Raw genomic sequence first — 15,018 nt, forward strand, 5'->3', positions numbered from 1 at the left:
GACCGTATAAAGCATGCCCTTGAACGACAAAACTTCAACCATGTGAAGAACGACCTGCATCAATTTGGCAAACAATTGGACGAGCATATTGTGCACAAAGTTAGAATCAAAGTTGGGGCTCTCATGGTGATCCTGAAAATAGAAAATGTTGATCCCAATCTACCAATTTCGCAACTGGTGGAAAGGGGACAGGCTTTAGATAGGGTGCCAGAACTCAACGCACCGGTGCAGGATGAGGCCGTGGGATGGACTACCTCTTCTCAGCTCGAAGCGACTAAGGAGCGGGAAAAGACCGCATCGACCCCTTCGAGAGATGCCAAACTGCGACAACACACGAAGGTCAATATCTGGGAGGTCCTTTGTCGCCCTCAAGGAGATGCAGTGCCAGTGCGATGGGAGGTAAACATTCCAGCCTTCGATGCCCCTGAAATTCAAACCCAGGATGGTGCAGCCATAGACGAGTAAAGTAATTATGACTCTATTTTTTGCTGCTTAGAATATGCTCCAATTTGATGTGTAAGAAAATTTGTTGGCAATCGATATGACCCGGAACTTTTTGATTGCTCTTTGTTATTACCGGTCTTGGTCTATTCGTTTATTCCCACCGGTATAACAGAATCGGTCGTGGAGTCACCTTCTTAACCTGCCGGCTAGTACCAGTAATGGAGGCTCTTCTATGAACCGGTTAAGACGACAACATACCGGTTTCAAAGTTCTGATATAACACAACCGATAACCGGTTGTGGCATCTCTACAATGTTCTGACAACCAGAATTCCGCTTTCCAAGTCTTCATGATAACCAGTTGTGGGGGTAGTTTTTTAAGTTTTCTTTCGGACTTGTCCCGACCCGCCACTCTAAATTTGGCCTCTAAGAGGCTTGTACTATAGGCAGGTTCTATCTCTCTCTTTGGATATTTGGGGGGCTCCTTCTCATGCCTTTTTTCCACTTTGTTCATTGTATTTGAACAAGGATATAGGATTTTCTTCCTGATTCTTTCCCTATTGAGCTCTTGAATCAGTTATCTTATTAATATTTATATCAGTGGCTTGCCACTTTTGTTTTAAAAAAATAAAAATAATGACTGGACAATAAATTTTATGACCATCTTAAGATGGAAATCATAGAATATCATTGAAGATGCTCTCCTTTTGAAATCTACTATTATTTACAATAACTATTAATTTGAGAAACTAACAAACTAATTTTCTTTCCATTAATATAATAAGATGTGGTGAAACAAAAAAAAAAGACAAAAGGACAAAAAAGGTGTTACATCAATATAACAAACAAATTATTAACAACACTAAAGTGATATCTAACCACATATGGTTAATACCAATCAAATGACCAACCATCAAACTTTTGCTCACTTGAATCAACAAATCACTTATTAACTTGCTAGTTAGACGAATGATTATTTCAACATCTAGTTCAAATATAGGACAATGGGAAAGAGTAATAGGGACAACTTTATGACTTGATTAATTGTCTTGTCTCCTCTTGTATTAATAGCCCGTAGAGATGTCCAAACATGGTCAATTTTATTAAGTTTAAATCATTTGTTTTTCCTAAGGGTTTTTTTTTGGTAATTGCCATTGCATAAAGCATTATAGATGATGCAACTACATTTTTTGTTCAAAATAAATATATAATATAAATCAACATGCCTTAACAAGCTAACCAAGATGGATATAGCTTAGGAACTTGGCAATGAAAAGTAAAATGAATTGGGGTTAAAGAGCCAACCGTAGAAAAAAAATTGAATGTATATGATACATTGCATAGACATTATTTTTAGAGGTGTACTAAATGGGAGCAAAGCATGGGAGACTTAGGTGTCATATATATATAAAGACTTATATTTTTAAATATTAGAAATTGACTATTATAAGTAACATAAGAATTATCCAAATAATCAATAATGACTTTAAAAAAAATAAAATTCAAAGTGGCATACAAAAATAGCATAGTTCTTCAAGATAAAGACATTAAATCTTTAAAATACATATCATTGATTAGAAAATCAACAATTAAAGTAATATATAAGTAACAAAAGAATTATCCAAATAATGAATAATGACTTTTTAAAAATAAAATTAAAAGTTGCATACAAAAATAAATTAGTTCTTTAGATAAAAACAAAATAAATAATATAGATAATATAAAATATTCTGAACCAAAAATGAAAATTTATATTTTCATGTTTGTATGTATGTATATAATAATTCTAAAGTAAAATAAAGCAAGAGACTCATAAATTTAAGGAGACAAAATAAATTTGAAGTTAATTTTATCAAAACAAAGATTTATTTTCTTATTAACTTACTTTGCCACATAGAAAATGACTATCATGGTGTATATAATAGAGTTCATGCCATTACAATCATTAGTAGACTTGAAATTTGATTTAATGAATAAAATCCATTGCATTAGATATATAATTAAAAAATAGATATTTAAAAAAAATATAATAAATAAAATAAATAAGTGATAGAAAAATAAGTTTGCACTATTTAATTTTTTATAGTTAAAATAAAAATTTATATATTCTATAGCTTGCATCACACACTTAATAAGACTGTTCACATATTTCATCCAATAGAATGATGTGCTAAGAATTAAAATATAATAAGTATAGAAAGTCAACATTATATGTCACTAAAAGATATCTTTGAGCATGGTAAGTTAATTTTAATCCACATCAAGAATTTCCTTATAGACCCAAACACCATGGGAAAAAGTCCAATCTCGAAGAACTTCCAAAGTAATATGAGCAAAGCTCATGCCATTTCCTACTCAGATATTAGCATCCATCTAGCCTCTGTTGGTTATGTCAAATTCACTTCTTTTTCCCCCAATAGTTTCTCTTCGACTTCTTTTGGTGATGTATATATTTGTGGATAAAATAGTCATTTGTATTGCATTATATAGTTGAAGCTGTTAATAAGAGTTTTTCCCATGCTTGAAAGTGCTTGAAAGTGGATGTAGTCATATTGGTGAACCACCATAAATTTGGTGTTATGTCTTGTTTATTTTTTGAATCTTTAATTATGTTTCAAACTCATTTGATCTTCTCTTAATTGTTTAACAATTGATATCAGAGCAATGGTGCTCAATCATTTGACAAGAGAGATTCAAGTTTGAGTGGGAGCAATATCGTTTGAAGAAGGAAAGGTCAAAAAGTTCAATGGCCACATCTAGGATTGGTTATATCTGAAAGATTTGTGGCAACCATTACATGCTACAACAAAGAAACCAACAGTTATGTTAAATGAAGATTGCGATATTCTAGATAGAAAAGCATTGGAAGCCATTTGGTTTTGCTTATCCCTATCTATACGTTTAACATATCTAAAGCAACAACTGCTGATTTGATGAGTGCATCAGATAGGTTGTATGAAAAGCCCTCAGCATTGAATAAGGTATTTTCAATTTAGTGGTTGTTTAATATGAAAATGGTTGATGGTGGCTTTGAAGCAGACCATTCAAATGATTTTAATACAGTTATCAGTCAGTTATTTTTGTAAAAGTAAAGTTTGATGAAGAGGTTCAGGCTCTATTAATTATGTGTTTTTAGCTAGAAAGTTGGAACAGCTTGGTTATGGTAGCTAGTAACTCTGTTTTTGGTTCAAATACATCAAAATTTGATGACGTTGTTGGTGTAATTATAAGCAAAGAAATGTGAAGGAAGAGCACGGGTTAGACTATATTTTGAATGTAGAAGACGGGAAGATCAAAGTAAAGAGAGAAGAGTCCAAGAGGTTGTGGGAAATCATGAGGAAGATCAAAATCCAAATCTGGAAGTAGAGATATTGGTTGCTGGTATTGTCGCAAGCAAGGCCATATCAAAAAGCATTGCTGGTCTTATAAGAAGACTAAAATCAGCGAAGAGAAGATGAACCCAATGTAGCATAAAAAGAAGATGCAAGTGTTCTTATTCTAACCACAGAAGAAACTACAACCGATGTTTGTGTGCTTGACTTAGGAACATCGTTTCATGTCACTCTGCAAGGAAAATTTCAAAATCTACAAAGCGGCGACTTCGATAAGGTTATTTTAAATTTTTGGAAATAAAAAATCTTGTGATATTATTAGCAAAGGGGATATTTTGTTACAACTAACAAATGGATATAATTGGCTGCTACAAGATGTCAGATATCTTCCCCAACTCAAACAAAATTTGGTTTTAGCTGGACAATTGGATTCTCAAGGATCTGGAGTCACTTTTGAATCCAATAGATGGAAAGTAACAAAAGGGACTTTGGTAATTGCTTGGGGCAACAAATTACACACCTTGTATGTAGTAGAGAGCCACACTCAAGTGGGAGTTGTTCATCCCATGTCGACTCTTTCATTGCCTATGCAATCTCTAACATTGTGTGAAGCCTTGGCTGTTTGAAAACGGGCTTTGGAGCAATCTGAGAGTGAGAAGTTTTCTGCCAATGAGCTGGAGCAAGCCTCCACTGAGGCTTCATGTGAGATGAGCAATTTAGATGATGTAGCTAGCATGTTAGAATCTAATAGAAGCCCAACAATGTCTGGCAGTGACATGGAGTATCTGTAGCAGATGCAAGAAATGAAAGACAATTTGAAAATGGTTAATGTTGTGGCTACCGAGGTTGAAGGAGATACAAATTCTACCAAGGTTGAAGGATCTGCAGATTCATTAAATATCTGTATTGGAAGATGAGGGAAAATCTAAAAATGATCTGCGGATTGATTTGAAAGAGAATGAATCCCCATGTGATGGGGAAGTTTTGCGGATTCCAAAAGATCTAGGCTCTAGCCATAGAAGAGAAACATTTAGAGGAAGAACGAATAAAATGAGAGGAGGAAAATGAAAAACAAAAGGAAAATGGAACTCAACGGATTGGTGTTTTAGTCTTTAGCAGATTGGAGGCACTTCTTAACTAGACTCGACTTTATTCAGAGCTTTTGCTTGAAGATGCTAAATTTGGTTCAAGTGAGAAGGTGATGCAAAAGATCCCAAGCCTGGGGTAAGAGGTGTTGGTAGGGGTCACAAAAGCAAGATTACGAGGGATAGGGTCCGAGATGTCAGTCAGAAGATAGCACTTGGAATGACATTGTCTCCTTTGAGGCAGAATGGAAATGGCATGAGGAGTCCCATTTGCAGATTTGGTTTGGTAGGTACAGAGCACCCCATTGAAGTTGTGGGATGGATCCACCAATGCCCTGGCAGAGGAGCAAAAGACAAGGCAATTCACGTGTTGCAAGGGTAGGGGCATCCCATGTGGGTGAGAATGGATTTGGATTACAGGGATTTCAAACTTGATGGGGTTTCTGACACCCAGAGTGATGGGCTCTCTACATTTTACAAAAATTGTGCAAGCAAGGGTTGATAGTGTAAAATTAGGTGGGAAACGCACTGTTATGATGTACGGGCCTACTATTTCAGGAAAGAGCCATATCATGTTTGGTTGCTCCGCCGAGCCTGAAATCATTTACAAGGCTTTGGACAACATATTAGGTGGAGATGAACAAGAAGTCAAAACAGGTCTATGTCTCTTGGAGATATATATTGAAGAGCAAGTAATCCTCATAATGAACGCTCTTGTTGCCAGTAAACAATTTGAACAAGAAAGCATTTTGTGTTCCCTTGTTGCAGATGCCCGTATTCAAGTTTGTCCCAAGAATACAGTGAATTTCAATGTGGATAAGGTGCGAGTTGCCAAACTGTTTGGGGGAGGACTGCATGAATGCAGTGTGTTTCACGATATGGTACTGAAAACTGATGCTTTGAGAATAATCAAGCATGTGGAGAGAGTCAAGATTGCAGTGTTTGGTAAAGGTGTGGACACATCAACTCAGTGTACTAAGGGTACTGTCATGATTCAGAGTGATAAACAGCTGCTAAGTTTTATTGACTGTGACATAGCTTGAATAACTCATCCGAAGTGTTCTTAAACAAAATTTGGAGAATCTAAAGTTTTGTATAGCTTAGACTCTGAGCTTGTTTTCAAACAGACGTCAAGAATGGAAATGCAGGGGATATCATTGTTCATAGCGATATGAATTGGACTTCAAGTGGGAGATTGTTGGTTATGCAAAGTCCAACAGACTCACTTCTTTTTCCCTCCAATAGTTTGTCTCTTCGACTTCTTTTGGTGATATGGATATATTTGCGGATAGAATAGAAATTTGTATTGCATTATATAGCTGAAGCTGCTGCTGTATAAAAACAATGATCAATAAGAGTTTTTCCCTTGCTCGAAAGTGGATGTACCCATATTGGTGAACCACTATAAATCTGGTGTTAAGAGTCTTGTTTATTATCTGAATCTTTAATCCTGTTTCAAATTCATTTTATCTACTCTTAATTATTTAAGAGCCTCGAGCAGTCCCAAGACAAAACCCCCAAAATATAGTTATGCCATTACATTGAAGGAAACAAAATGTTGAAACAAAGTGCAAATTATAGAAATGAAAAAGAACAAAAAGAGATTAGCAGATACACAAACAAAAAACTGATATTAAGGTAGTGTACTTTGTGGAATCTTCCACTCATGCCCATCCAAGATTTGTAGAAAATTTCACTTACAGATGCTTGGAAAAGCTTCCACATATAATTGTCTGTAGTTAATGTGAAACCTTATTGCAGTAAGGTAACTGTGTACTGTCGTGCATAATTTTATTGCAACATATACACTTATTGTAATAACTTAGGTGTTGTAGCATATATAATCTTATTATGATGACTTATGTATTGTAGCATATACTAAAGAGAATTTGTATTTTCTTCATAAGTACAAACATGCACAAGTATATGTGGAAGTTTTTTTGAAGTGATTACAAAACCAGAAGGGAAAAAATTTGAACAAACAACCATTATAATGATTAAGTATGACATAGTAAGCCACAAATTTACTGAAATAAATATTACATTCCTATGATTTGAAGAACAGTTTTTTTTTAATCCATCAAACCTAACCCAATCGGTATGCAATTTTTTTCACAATTTAAGACAAATGTCTAACATATCAGTCATGATGTGAAATGCTTGAATTATAGGAACTCCAACTTAGCTTTTTCAAGCTTAAAATAGCATAGAAATACACGTATGAATGGATACCAAAAAGTATCAGATGATAATGACTACTCTTATTCAGCTCCTTGTTTGAAAGAATGTTATAATTAACATTTAAACATCTTCCGAACAGGATCAAATGTTACATAAATCTAAATTCCAAGGTATCAAAGTTTGGCAGTCTACAAATTCATGCCATGGAAAATGTCTTGCTTTGGATATTTACAAATGAAACATATGAAGGAAGTTGAATGGTCCATTTAACATTGGCTGTACAAGACTCAAATTATAACATTGGTAATTTCTGGAAATGATCCAGACTACACAAGTATATTCCGAACCATATCCACTATACGAAAAGACTACAGAATGGTTAAACCGTTCACAATATGTTAAAAATTCATGCTACCATCTAAAGATTCCTGGAGGTTCCTGAGGTTCACCGTATGAAGCCATTGTTGATAAATATTTTGATGCATATGCAAAGCCCCATAGCTGTTAGGTAATAAATATTAGCATGTGGAAATAGTGAATTCCTTAGCAAAAGAGAGAATGTGTAAGCCTTGAATAACTCAAAGGGTTAAGTATAATGGAAAGAAAAAGCACCTCCACATCCTTCAACTCAAAATCTTCTGTTCGGGCCAAGCAAGAGTTGCCAAATGTCTCACAGTATCCACTTGATCCACGCAACCTTAAAATATATCAATTGACAGCCTGAATTAAAATATTTCACCTCGTCTCCCTTGCTTGCTAAAGCATTCTGAATTTCTTCACTCTGTTCTTTCTTATGTTTACCATGTGCAAGAACTTGCTTCTTTTTTGTTTGGGTTTCCTACACCTAGATCACAACTTTATATAAAATATCTCTTGATTCAGAAGAAAGGATGGATACTTTAAAGGAAAACTTACAGATCTCCATCCAAGTAAAGTGCAAAGTGCCCACCCCCACCAAGTGCTAGTGAATCGTTTGAACATAAAACAAAATAACGATTTGCACCTGTGAAGCCATGGTAGAACAAAACAATCACATAAAGGAATAACGTTCTGACCATTCAGACAGATGAGTCACAAAAAAACTGAAGACCACTTAGTGCATCAAAGTGCTTGTTGCCCAATTTAGAGAGATGATCCCACTTTTTAAGCCTCATTTCCAAAAAAACTAGATGATATTCCTGAAAAAACAGTTGACTTTAGCCATGGAGAAATGATTCTTTTTTGTTCCAGGTTCTTCAATGTCTAGAAACCTTGAAAAAGCCGTCTTGGATGTGCTGTATGAGCATTTATCTTGCCTCCTTGCATTTTCCCTACTTAAATAGTTTGTGCAGGTCTACTTTATTTTAAAGAACGCTTTTTTTTACTGTCTATTTTTCTTTTAAGTTTGTTATATTTTTTTATTCTGGCCAAAATTTAATCCAATATGTTTTGCTTCTGTAATAAATTTTAACTCTTGACCAATTCTTTTTAGGCCATTAATAGGCAAAAAAATGAGGAAAACATGTCTGTGATATCAAGAGATTTAACAAAACAAAGTGCAAAATGTCTGCAGATTAAAGGCTGTGAACTTTTGTTTGTTCATCAATTTAAATTTATGCCGAGTCAAATGATTTATGACATTATTATCAATCACCCCCTAAGCAAATTTTGCATTATACTACTACTAGAAAACAAGACCATGGTCCTTGGATATCTTAATTATTTTTACACTATTCTCTATAGCAATTATACTCTAGCACCTTTTTGGAGCCCTAACCTATTGTTGATGTACTACAATTTGGCATAGTAGATCTGGAATTTAACATCCTATCAATTTTTGACAATAATCACTAGATTAGCAATTGCTGGATTGACTGGTCGGTATATAGGATCTCAGATTCTCAATTAAAGCTCATCAGCTGGAATCTATCTTTATTTTTTTATTGAAAAGCTTTGTCTCAGCATGATGAATTTCTCTCAGCCATGGATGCCTTCAAAATTCGAAAAAAAATCAACTGTCATGTCAATTGCTTTGAATATATGACCTTAGTTTATTTGTTTCTTGTTTCCAAAGTTCAATCTTCCACAAAAACCCTATCTTCACTGCTTACGTGTCTATGCCTGGCCATATCAAACAAAATGGAACAATGCTTTCACACAGAAAACCTTGCATTGGCCCTGGAGCTGATGACTCAACAAATATGACAATAACAACCAGGAGATGCATCTCTTGACACCAGAGACACATCTTGGAACCAGGAGACATTTTTGAGAAAGGCCTTGAGAACCTGCAGTTAGCCTCGAAAAGAGACATAAAAATAAACTGTAATAAATGTGTGGGTGTATGCATTTATCTTTCCAAAGACCTCAAAGCGGTAGAAGTGAAGAGGGTACAAACCTAAACAATTGCAGGCTTTTTGCAGCCTATTCTATCTATCTGCTGGCTTGCCTGCATGTGCACACAAGCAATATTGAAAACCAGCACATAACCTGCCCCTCAAGCCAATTACCCTGGTAACTATGATTCTAACTATTGGGAAGCTTAGATCAATACTTCCAAGATTGTCTTCGGTTTGGTACTTAAGAAAATGGTAGAAAACATAACTTTCTCTATTATGGATTGGCCCCCCAATCACTGCCTTCCACATACTATCCATTTTCCTCAATGCATATATCAAAAAACTTGGTAATCAACACCCTCTCTAATACCACCACTCTTATCTAATATCAATGATTAAAGAGTGTGCCTTTTGTCTTCACTAAAGGACCTTCCACAGCCAAATTAAGTATGATCTTGACTTGAGATGCCTTTCGATTACATGGCCAATTCTTGAACCTGTCATTATACAAAGAACCGTTGGCTTCAATACATATGATGTTAAAACCTGAAGGATCTCCTTCACGTCATGAAAGTATGTGATCTATCAAGGTGATTGTTCAATTCAATTCTAACCCTTCCATAAAAATTAACTTTTTAATTTTTATCCAATTGCTTCAAGTTTAATCTTGCAACAGTCTGCATGCCATCATGATCTATTTAACTAAAGACACCTGAGGGCAGAAGTTTGCTCCATTATTTCTCAAGTTATAACAAGACTTAAACTGATTCAAAGTACAAAAGTAACCAATAATATTTGAATCCAAGGTACTTGCCAATGGATTCACACAACACATCGTTCAAGCAGGGAGAATGATATATGGCTTGCAAATATCACAATTAATTTTACCATTTCTCCACAGTAATCGTTATACCACACTATCACAATTTCTTTTACTTGATAATTGCAATTTTCTGGTCCCAGAATTTTCAGCTTTGTGTAAGTGAAAAAAAGACATTCCATTCAGTTGATCAAGACTGAACTAATCATACAAGTAACTATATGCTAGTCAAGTAAAATCTTTGATGTACCATTATAAATACCTGGGTGAAAAGCGTAAATCTGGAAAAAATCGCGATCAGACGCGATTAATCGGGAATCGTCGCCGGCACCGATTTTTTCCCCAAATAAATCGCCAAAATCGGTCAACGATTCTTAACGTGTTTTAATCCCCAAAAAATCGCGTGTCTAATCGGAAAAAAACCGTGAACATATCAGGCATCCCTAAACAGCCCGCAAAAACCCTAAAATGCCCACTAAAATGTACAAATAAGCTGTGAATCTGCTATTTGTCATGAAAACGAAAGTTGCCCCTAGGGCTCTTGCATGTTCTGCTCGGCTCCACCTTAGAAGCTGAGAAAAGGGTGATCGTGACTTCTTTCTGGATGAAAGTGTGACACACTCTCTATGGGCCGAACTCCCTCTCGATCCAATCAGTGAACGAGCAAGCATAGTATAACACCCGCCTGCTACAAGTCATCCCCTATACAAAATTTTCGTGCGGCGGTAAGACTGGCACGATCAAATTGAAAACAAGCGCGACTGGAGATATTCGGGTCGTTGCAGAGAAGAAAGAAGGAGAAATCCAAGTTTTTTTGGTCGCGCGGCAATAGTTTTATTTATTTATTTATTTGTAATGTCTTTGGCTAATGGTTTTATTTTTTATTTATTTATTTATTTGTAATGTCTTCGGCTACATACGATTTAATTGTTTCAAATAGATTTTTTTTAATAGTTTTAGGTTTTAAAATTTTTATTTGTTAATTAGAATACATAATTTTAATTTTTTAATATGATGGTTATAATATACATAATTTAATTTATAATGTTTAATAAATGTTTAAAATATTAAATATACATTGTAATAGATTAATAGTATAATGTTTTATATTTTATATTTTATAATTTAATTTATAGTAAATATAAATACTTAATAATATATGATTATTAGTTGAGTGTCTGAAAGGTGGGAGCAATTGCTTATCATGTTTGGTGCGCAGCAAATGCAGGCAGTGTGAATTCGAATTGTGGAATGTATACGGACCTACCCAATCTCAAGAGAAAACGAATCTTTCGGAGGAGATATATCAGTCTCTATTGGCATGCGGTAATAAAAAGATAATAAAGGGGGAAGATTTCAATGCAATTTTGGATCTCACGGAAAAGAATGGTGGAGCGAACAAAATCACAAAGGACATGTTGGATTTCAAGAACTTCGTGCAAAGAATTGAAGTCTTAGACTGTAAACCGACTGAAGGGTGGCTCAAATGGACGAATCAGACGATAGGATTCTCCAACATTGCGGAACGTCTGGATAGATTCTTGATCGGCAATTACTGGATGATGAAAGGGATTCAGATCTCATCAAAAGTATTGCCTTTTAGTATCTCAGACCACTACCCGGTACAGCTGGAAATTGGAGTAGCTATTCAAGGTGGCAGCGGGTACTTAAAGTTCCAGAATATGTAGTGGAGAGACAAATCATTAAGGGAGCAATTGGAAGAATGGTGGAATCATTGTAGCTATATTAAAGGTACGCCTAGTTTCTGTTTTTTTGAAAAAGATATCATTTATTAAACATCCACTTAGAGTGTGGAATAAGGAGGTTTTTGAGAATTTTTTTTTGGAGAAAGAACGACTAGAAGCAGAATTGGAGGCCCTCAATAGGAAAGTATTTGCTGATGGGATGAATGTGGAAGACTTCAGTCAAAAGAAGGTGCTAAAAGAGATGTTGTCTGAGGTGTTAGCCAGAGAAGAAATCTATTGGAGAGATAAAGCTAGGGAGTTGTGGATTAATGAAGGTGATAGAAATACAAAGTTCTTCCATGCTTCAGTCAAAGCAAGAAAAGCACAAAATCTGATCTGCGAAATTACCTCAAGGAATGGAGTCAGTATCAAAGATAGGGATAGCATTGGTCAGGTGGTCGTGGAATACTTTGAGAAAATCTTGAATACGAATGAAAGGACTGATGAAAATCTTAGGGAGCTGATGTTGGAGGCCACCCCTAAGTTGATATCACAAGAGGACAACCTGATGCTAATGGCACCATTTACAAAAGAGGAGGTTAGGGCTGCGGTATTTGGGCTCCATCCGGATAAAGCTCTCGGGCCGGATGGCTTCCTTGCAAGATTTTATCAAAATTGTTGGGAATTCATCAAATCAGATTTGTGCAAAATTATCGAGCAGGGACGAATTAAAGGTAAGTTTGTCAAGGAGATTAATAATACTATAATCACTATCATCCCAAAGAAGGAAAGAGGGAATACATTTGAAGATTATAGGCCCATATCATTATGTAACGCAGTGTATAAGATAATAACCAAGGCTATAGCTAATAGATTAAATAAAATACTGCTGAAGCTAATCTCTTTGGAGTAGAATGGCTTCGTACCGGGACGAGAAATAGCTGACAGCATCATTCTTGCATTTGAGACAATACACTCCATAGTCAGTGATAGAAAAAAGGCGATGATAGTTAAGCTTGACATCTCCAAGGCATATGAAGTACATTGGGACTTCTTATTCGGGGTGCTGGAAAGAATGGGCTTTGACAAAAGCTGGATCAGAATGATCGAAATCTGCATATGCTCTCCCCATTTCTCTATAGCTGTGAAAGAAGCACTATATGGTTTTTTCAAGAGTAAGAACAGCTTGAGACAAGGTGATCCGATGTCACCTTTCCTTTTTGTTCTCATGGCGGAGTCTTTTAACAAACACATCATCAACTTAAGAGAGGTTGCTATTTGGAAAGAGATCACAGTTCACGAAGGGTTGAATTAAATCACGCATTCCCAATTCGCTGATGATACGACGTTGTTTGGGGAGGCCATTGTTAGGGAGGCAGAGGTTATCAAGGAAGAGCTAGAACTCTTTGCATCCACGGCTAGGCAGCATATTAATGAGAAGAAAACAGAAGTAATCTTTTTCAATACAAAAATGGCAACATAGAGGAGAATTGCTAAATTGCTAGGGTGGTAGATTTGGCAAATTGCCGACTAAGTATCTTGGGGTCCCACTATTCTCTGGAGCTGCCAGAACAACAGTATGGGAAGATCTGATCTCGAAGTGTAGGCACAAGATGGAATTATGGAAACACAAATGGCTCTCATTACTTGGTAGAATACAGCTCATCAAGTCAGTATTGGCGGCGGCTATGCCCATCTACGCCATGTCAGTTTTCAAATTATCTAGCAAAGCTTTACAAGTGCTGGAAAGCTTTTTCAAAAAACTCTTATGGGAGGGAGCTAAACAAGTGAAGAAGATCCCACTTCTCAAATGGAACTTGGTGTGCAAATCAAAGACGAATGGAGGGGCGGGATTGAGAAGTATGGAAAGGCAAAACCTGGCTTTAGGGGTGAAACTCATATGGAAGATGTACAGATCCCCCGAGAAGATTTGGTGCAAGATTATGCAGAAAAAGTATCTAGATAATGGAGATCCCAGTAGAATCCTCACAATGAACAGCACTAATGGTGGGTCAGCAATATGGAAATTTATGAGGGAATGCAGACCTATAATAACAGATCGTTTGACCTGGAAAATTGGAGATGGGAAAAAGGCGAATTTCTGGTTTGACTCATGGGACGGACACGAGAACATAAGCAAGTTGGTTAGTCAAACAGATTGGATGAAGGAGGCAGAGCTAGCTTACGGAGAATTTGTGGCATATTAAGTCAGAGAAACATACCCAAGCAGTGGAATTTATGAATGGATTTTGATTAGGACGGAGAGCATGACCAGTGATGATCAAAGGAAATTGGATGAAATTTTAAGGGATAGAAGAATTACCATTCAATAGGTTGCCGATGAAATTGTATGGCGCGGAGCTCGGTCTGGCGAATACTCTGCCAAATTGGGCTATCATGTCCAATGCTTAGAAGAGGAGGATAAAGACTGGCCAATCCATCTTTGTTGGGACAAGATGGTGGCTCCCAGGGTGGGAGCCTTCTTGTGGACAGTATTACACGGAAGGATTCTTACAGGCGAGCGGTTGAAATTGTATTGTATCTATGGTCCAACGGTATGTGTACTATGCAAACAAAATGAGGAAACTACTAACCATTTACTTTATGATTGTCCCTTTGCAAAGCGTTGTTGGAATTGGTTATGTCAGAATGGGTATCCGCAACAAATGACTATCTAGAAAACTGTATTAAAAGATGGTCGAGACTATATAGGAATTCGGTTTGGGGGGTTGTATGGAAGATATCGCCATCGATGCTGATATGGCAAATATGGAAAGAACGGAATCGAAGAATTTTTTAAGAAAAAGAGCTTCCCATTGAGAAAGTGATCGACAAAATCAAAGCAGGAATAAGTGAAGTAGCCAATACAAAGGCCTATGGCAGGAAAATTGAATTCATTTTTGAGTGGGATAAGCGGATTCAAAAGGAATGGGGATCATTGAAGCCTCCTAATATCAATATCATGTATAAGGAGGTCAAACGATCTCGAGTCACATGGGAGGCTCCAGGTGATGGGTGACTTAAGTTAAATTTCGATGGGGCTGCAAAAGGCAATCCAAGCACCGCTGGGTATGGCTGTATAGTTAGAGATGAAACGGGCAAAATGATATTTAGTTTATGCGGTCACCTCAGTGTCGCCACAAACAACACGAGA

The 15,018-nt window shown here is 36.2% G+C and overlaps 2 protein-coding genes across 10 annotated transcripts in view; one reads left to right on the top strand and one right to left on the bottom strand.

Moving 5' to 3' along the window:
* The first annotated feature begins 5,318 nt into the window (after window positions 1–5,318).
* LOC131038206 (T-complex protein 1 subunit theta-like) lies at window positions 5,319–5,903 on the top strand. The gene has a single exon (XM_057970559.2). It carries the CDS (start codon window positions 5,319–5,321, stop codon window positions 5,901–5,903), a length of 585 nt encoding a protein of 194 aa, XP_057826542.2.
* A 1,182-nt stretch (window positions 5,904–7,085) lies between these two features.
* LOC131038229 (uncharacterized) overlaps window positions 7,086–15,018 on the bottom strand; it is a 54,904-nt gene continuing 46,971 nt past the window's right edge. For all 9 annotated transcript variants that reach the window (XM_057970596.2, XM_057970594.2, XM_057970593.2 and 6 more), the window contains 3 exons: window positions 7,957–8,044; window positions 7,654–7,738; window positions 7,086–7,542 (listed from right to left, as the gene is read on the bottom strand). In XM_057970596.2, the coding sequence (XP_057826579.2) occupies window positions 7,453–7,542; window positions 7,654–7,738; window positions 7,957–8,044 (263 nt within the window). In that variant the 3' untranslated portion in view covers window positions 7,086–7,452. The remainder of the gene's footprint in view (window positions 7,543–7,653; window positions 7,739–7,956; window positions 8,045–15,018) is intronic.

Source organism: Cryptomeria japonica, chromosome 10, assembly GCF_030272615.1.
Source record: "Cryptomeria japonica chromosome 10, Sugi_1.0, whole genome shotgun sequence".
Taxonomy (NCBI): domain Eukaryota; kingdom Viridiplantae; phylum Streptophyta; class Pinopsida; order Cupressales; family Cupressaceae; genus Cryptomeria; species Cryptomeria japonica.

Bases quoted from the DNA above. Each gene is read 5' to 3' on its own strand.
- LOC131038206 (XM_057970559.2), top strand. From the start codon at position 5,319: ATGGGCTCTCTACATTTTACAAAAATTGTGCAAGCAAGGGTTGATAGT.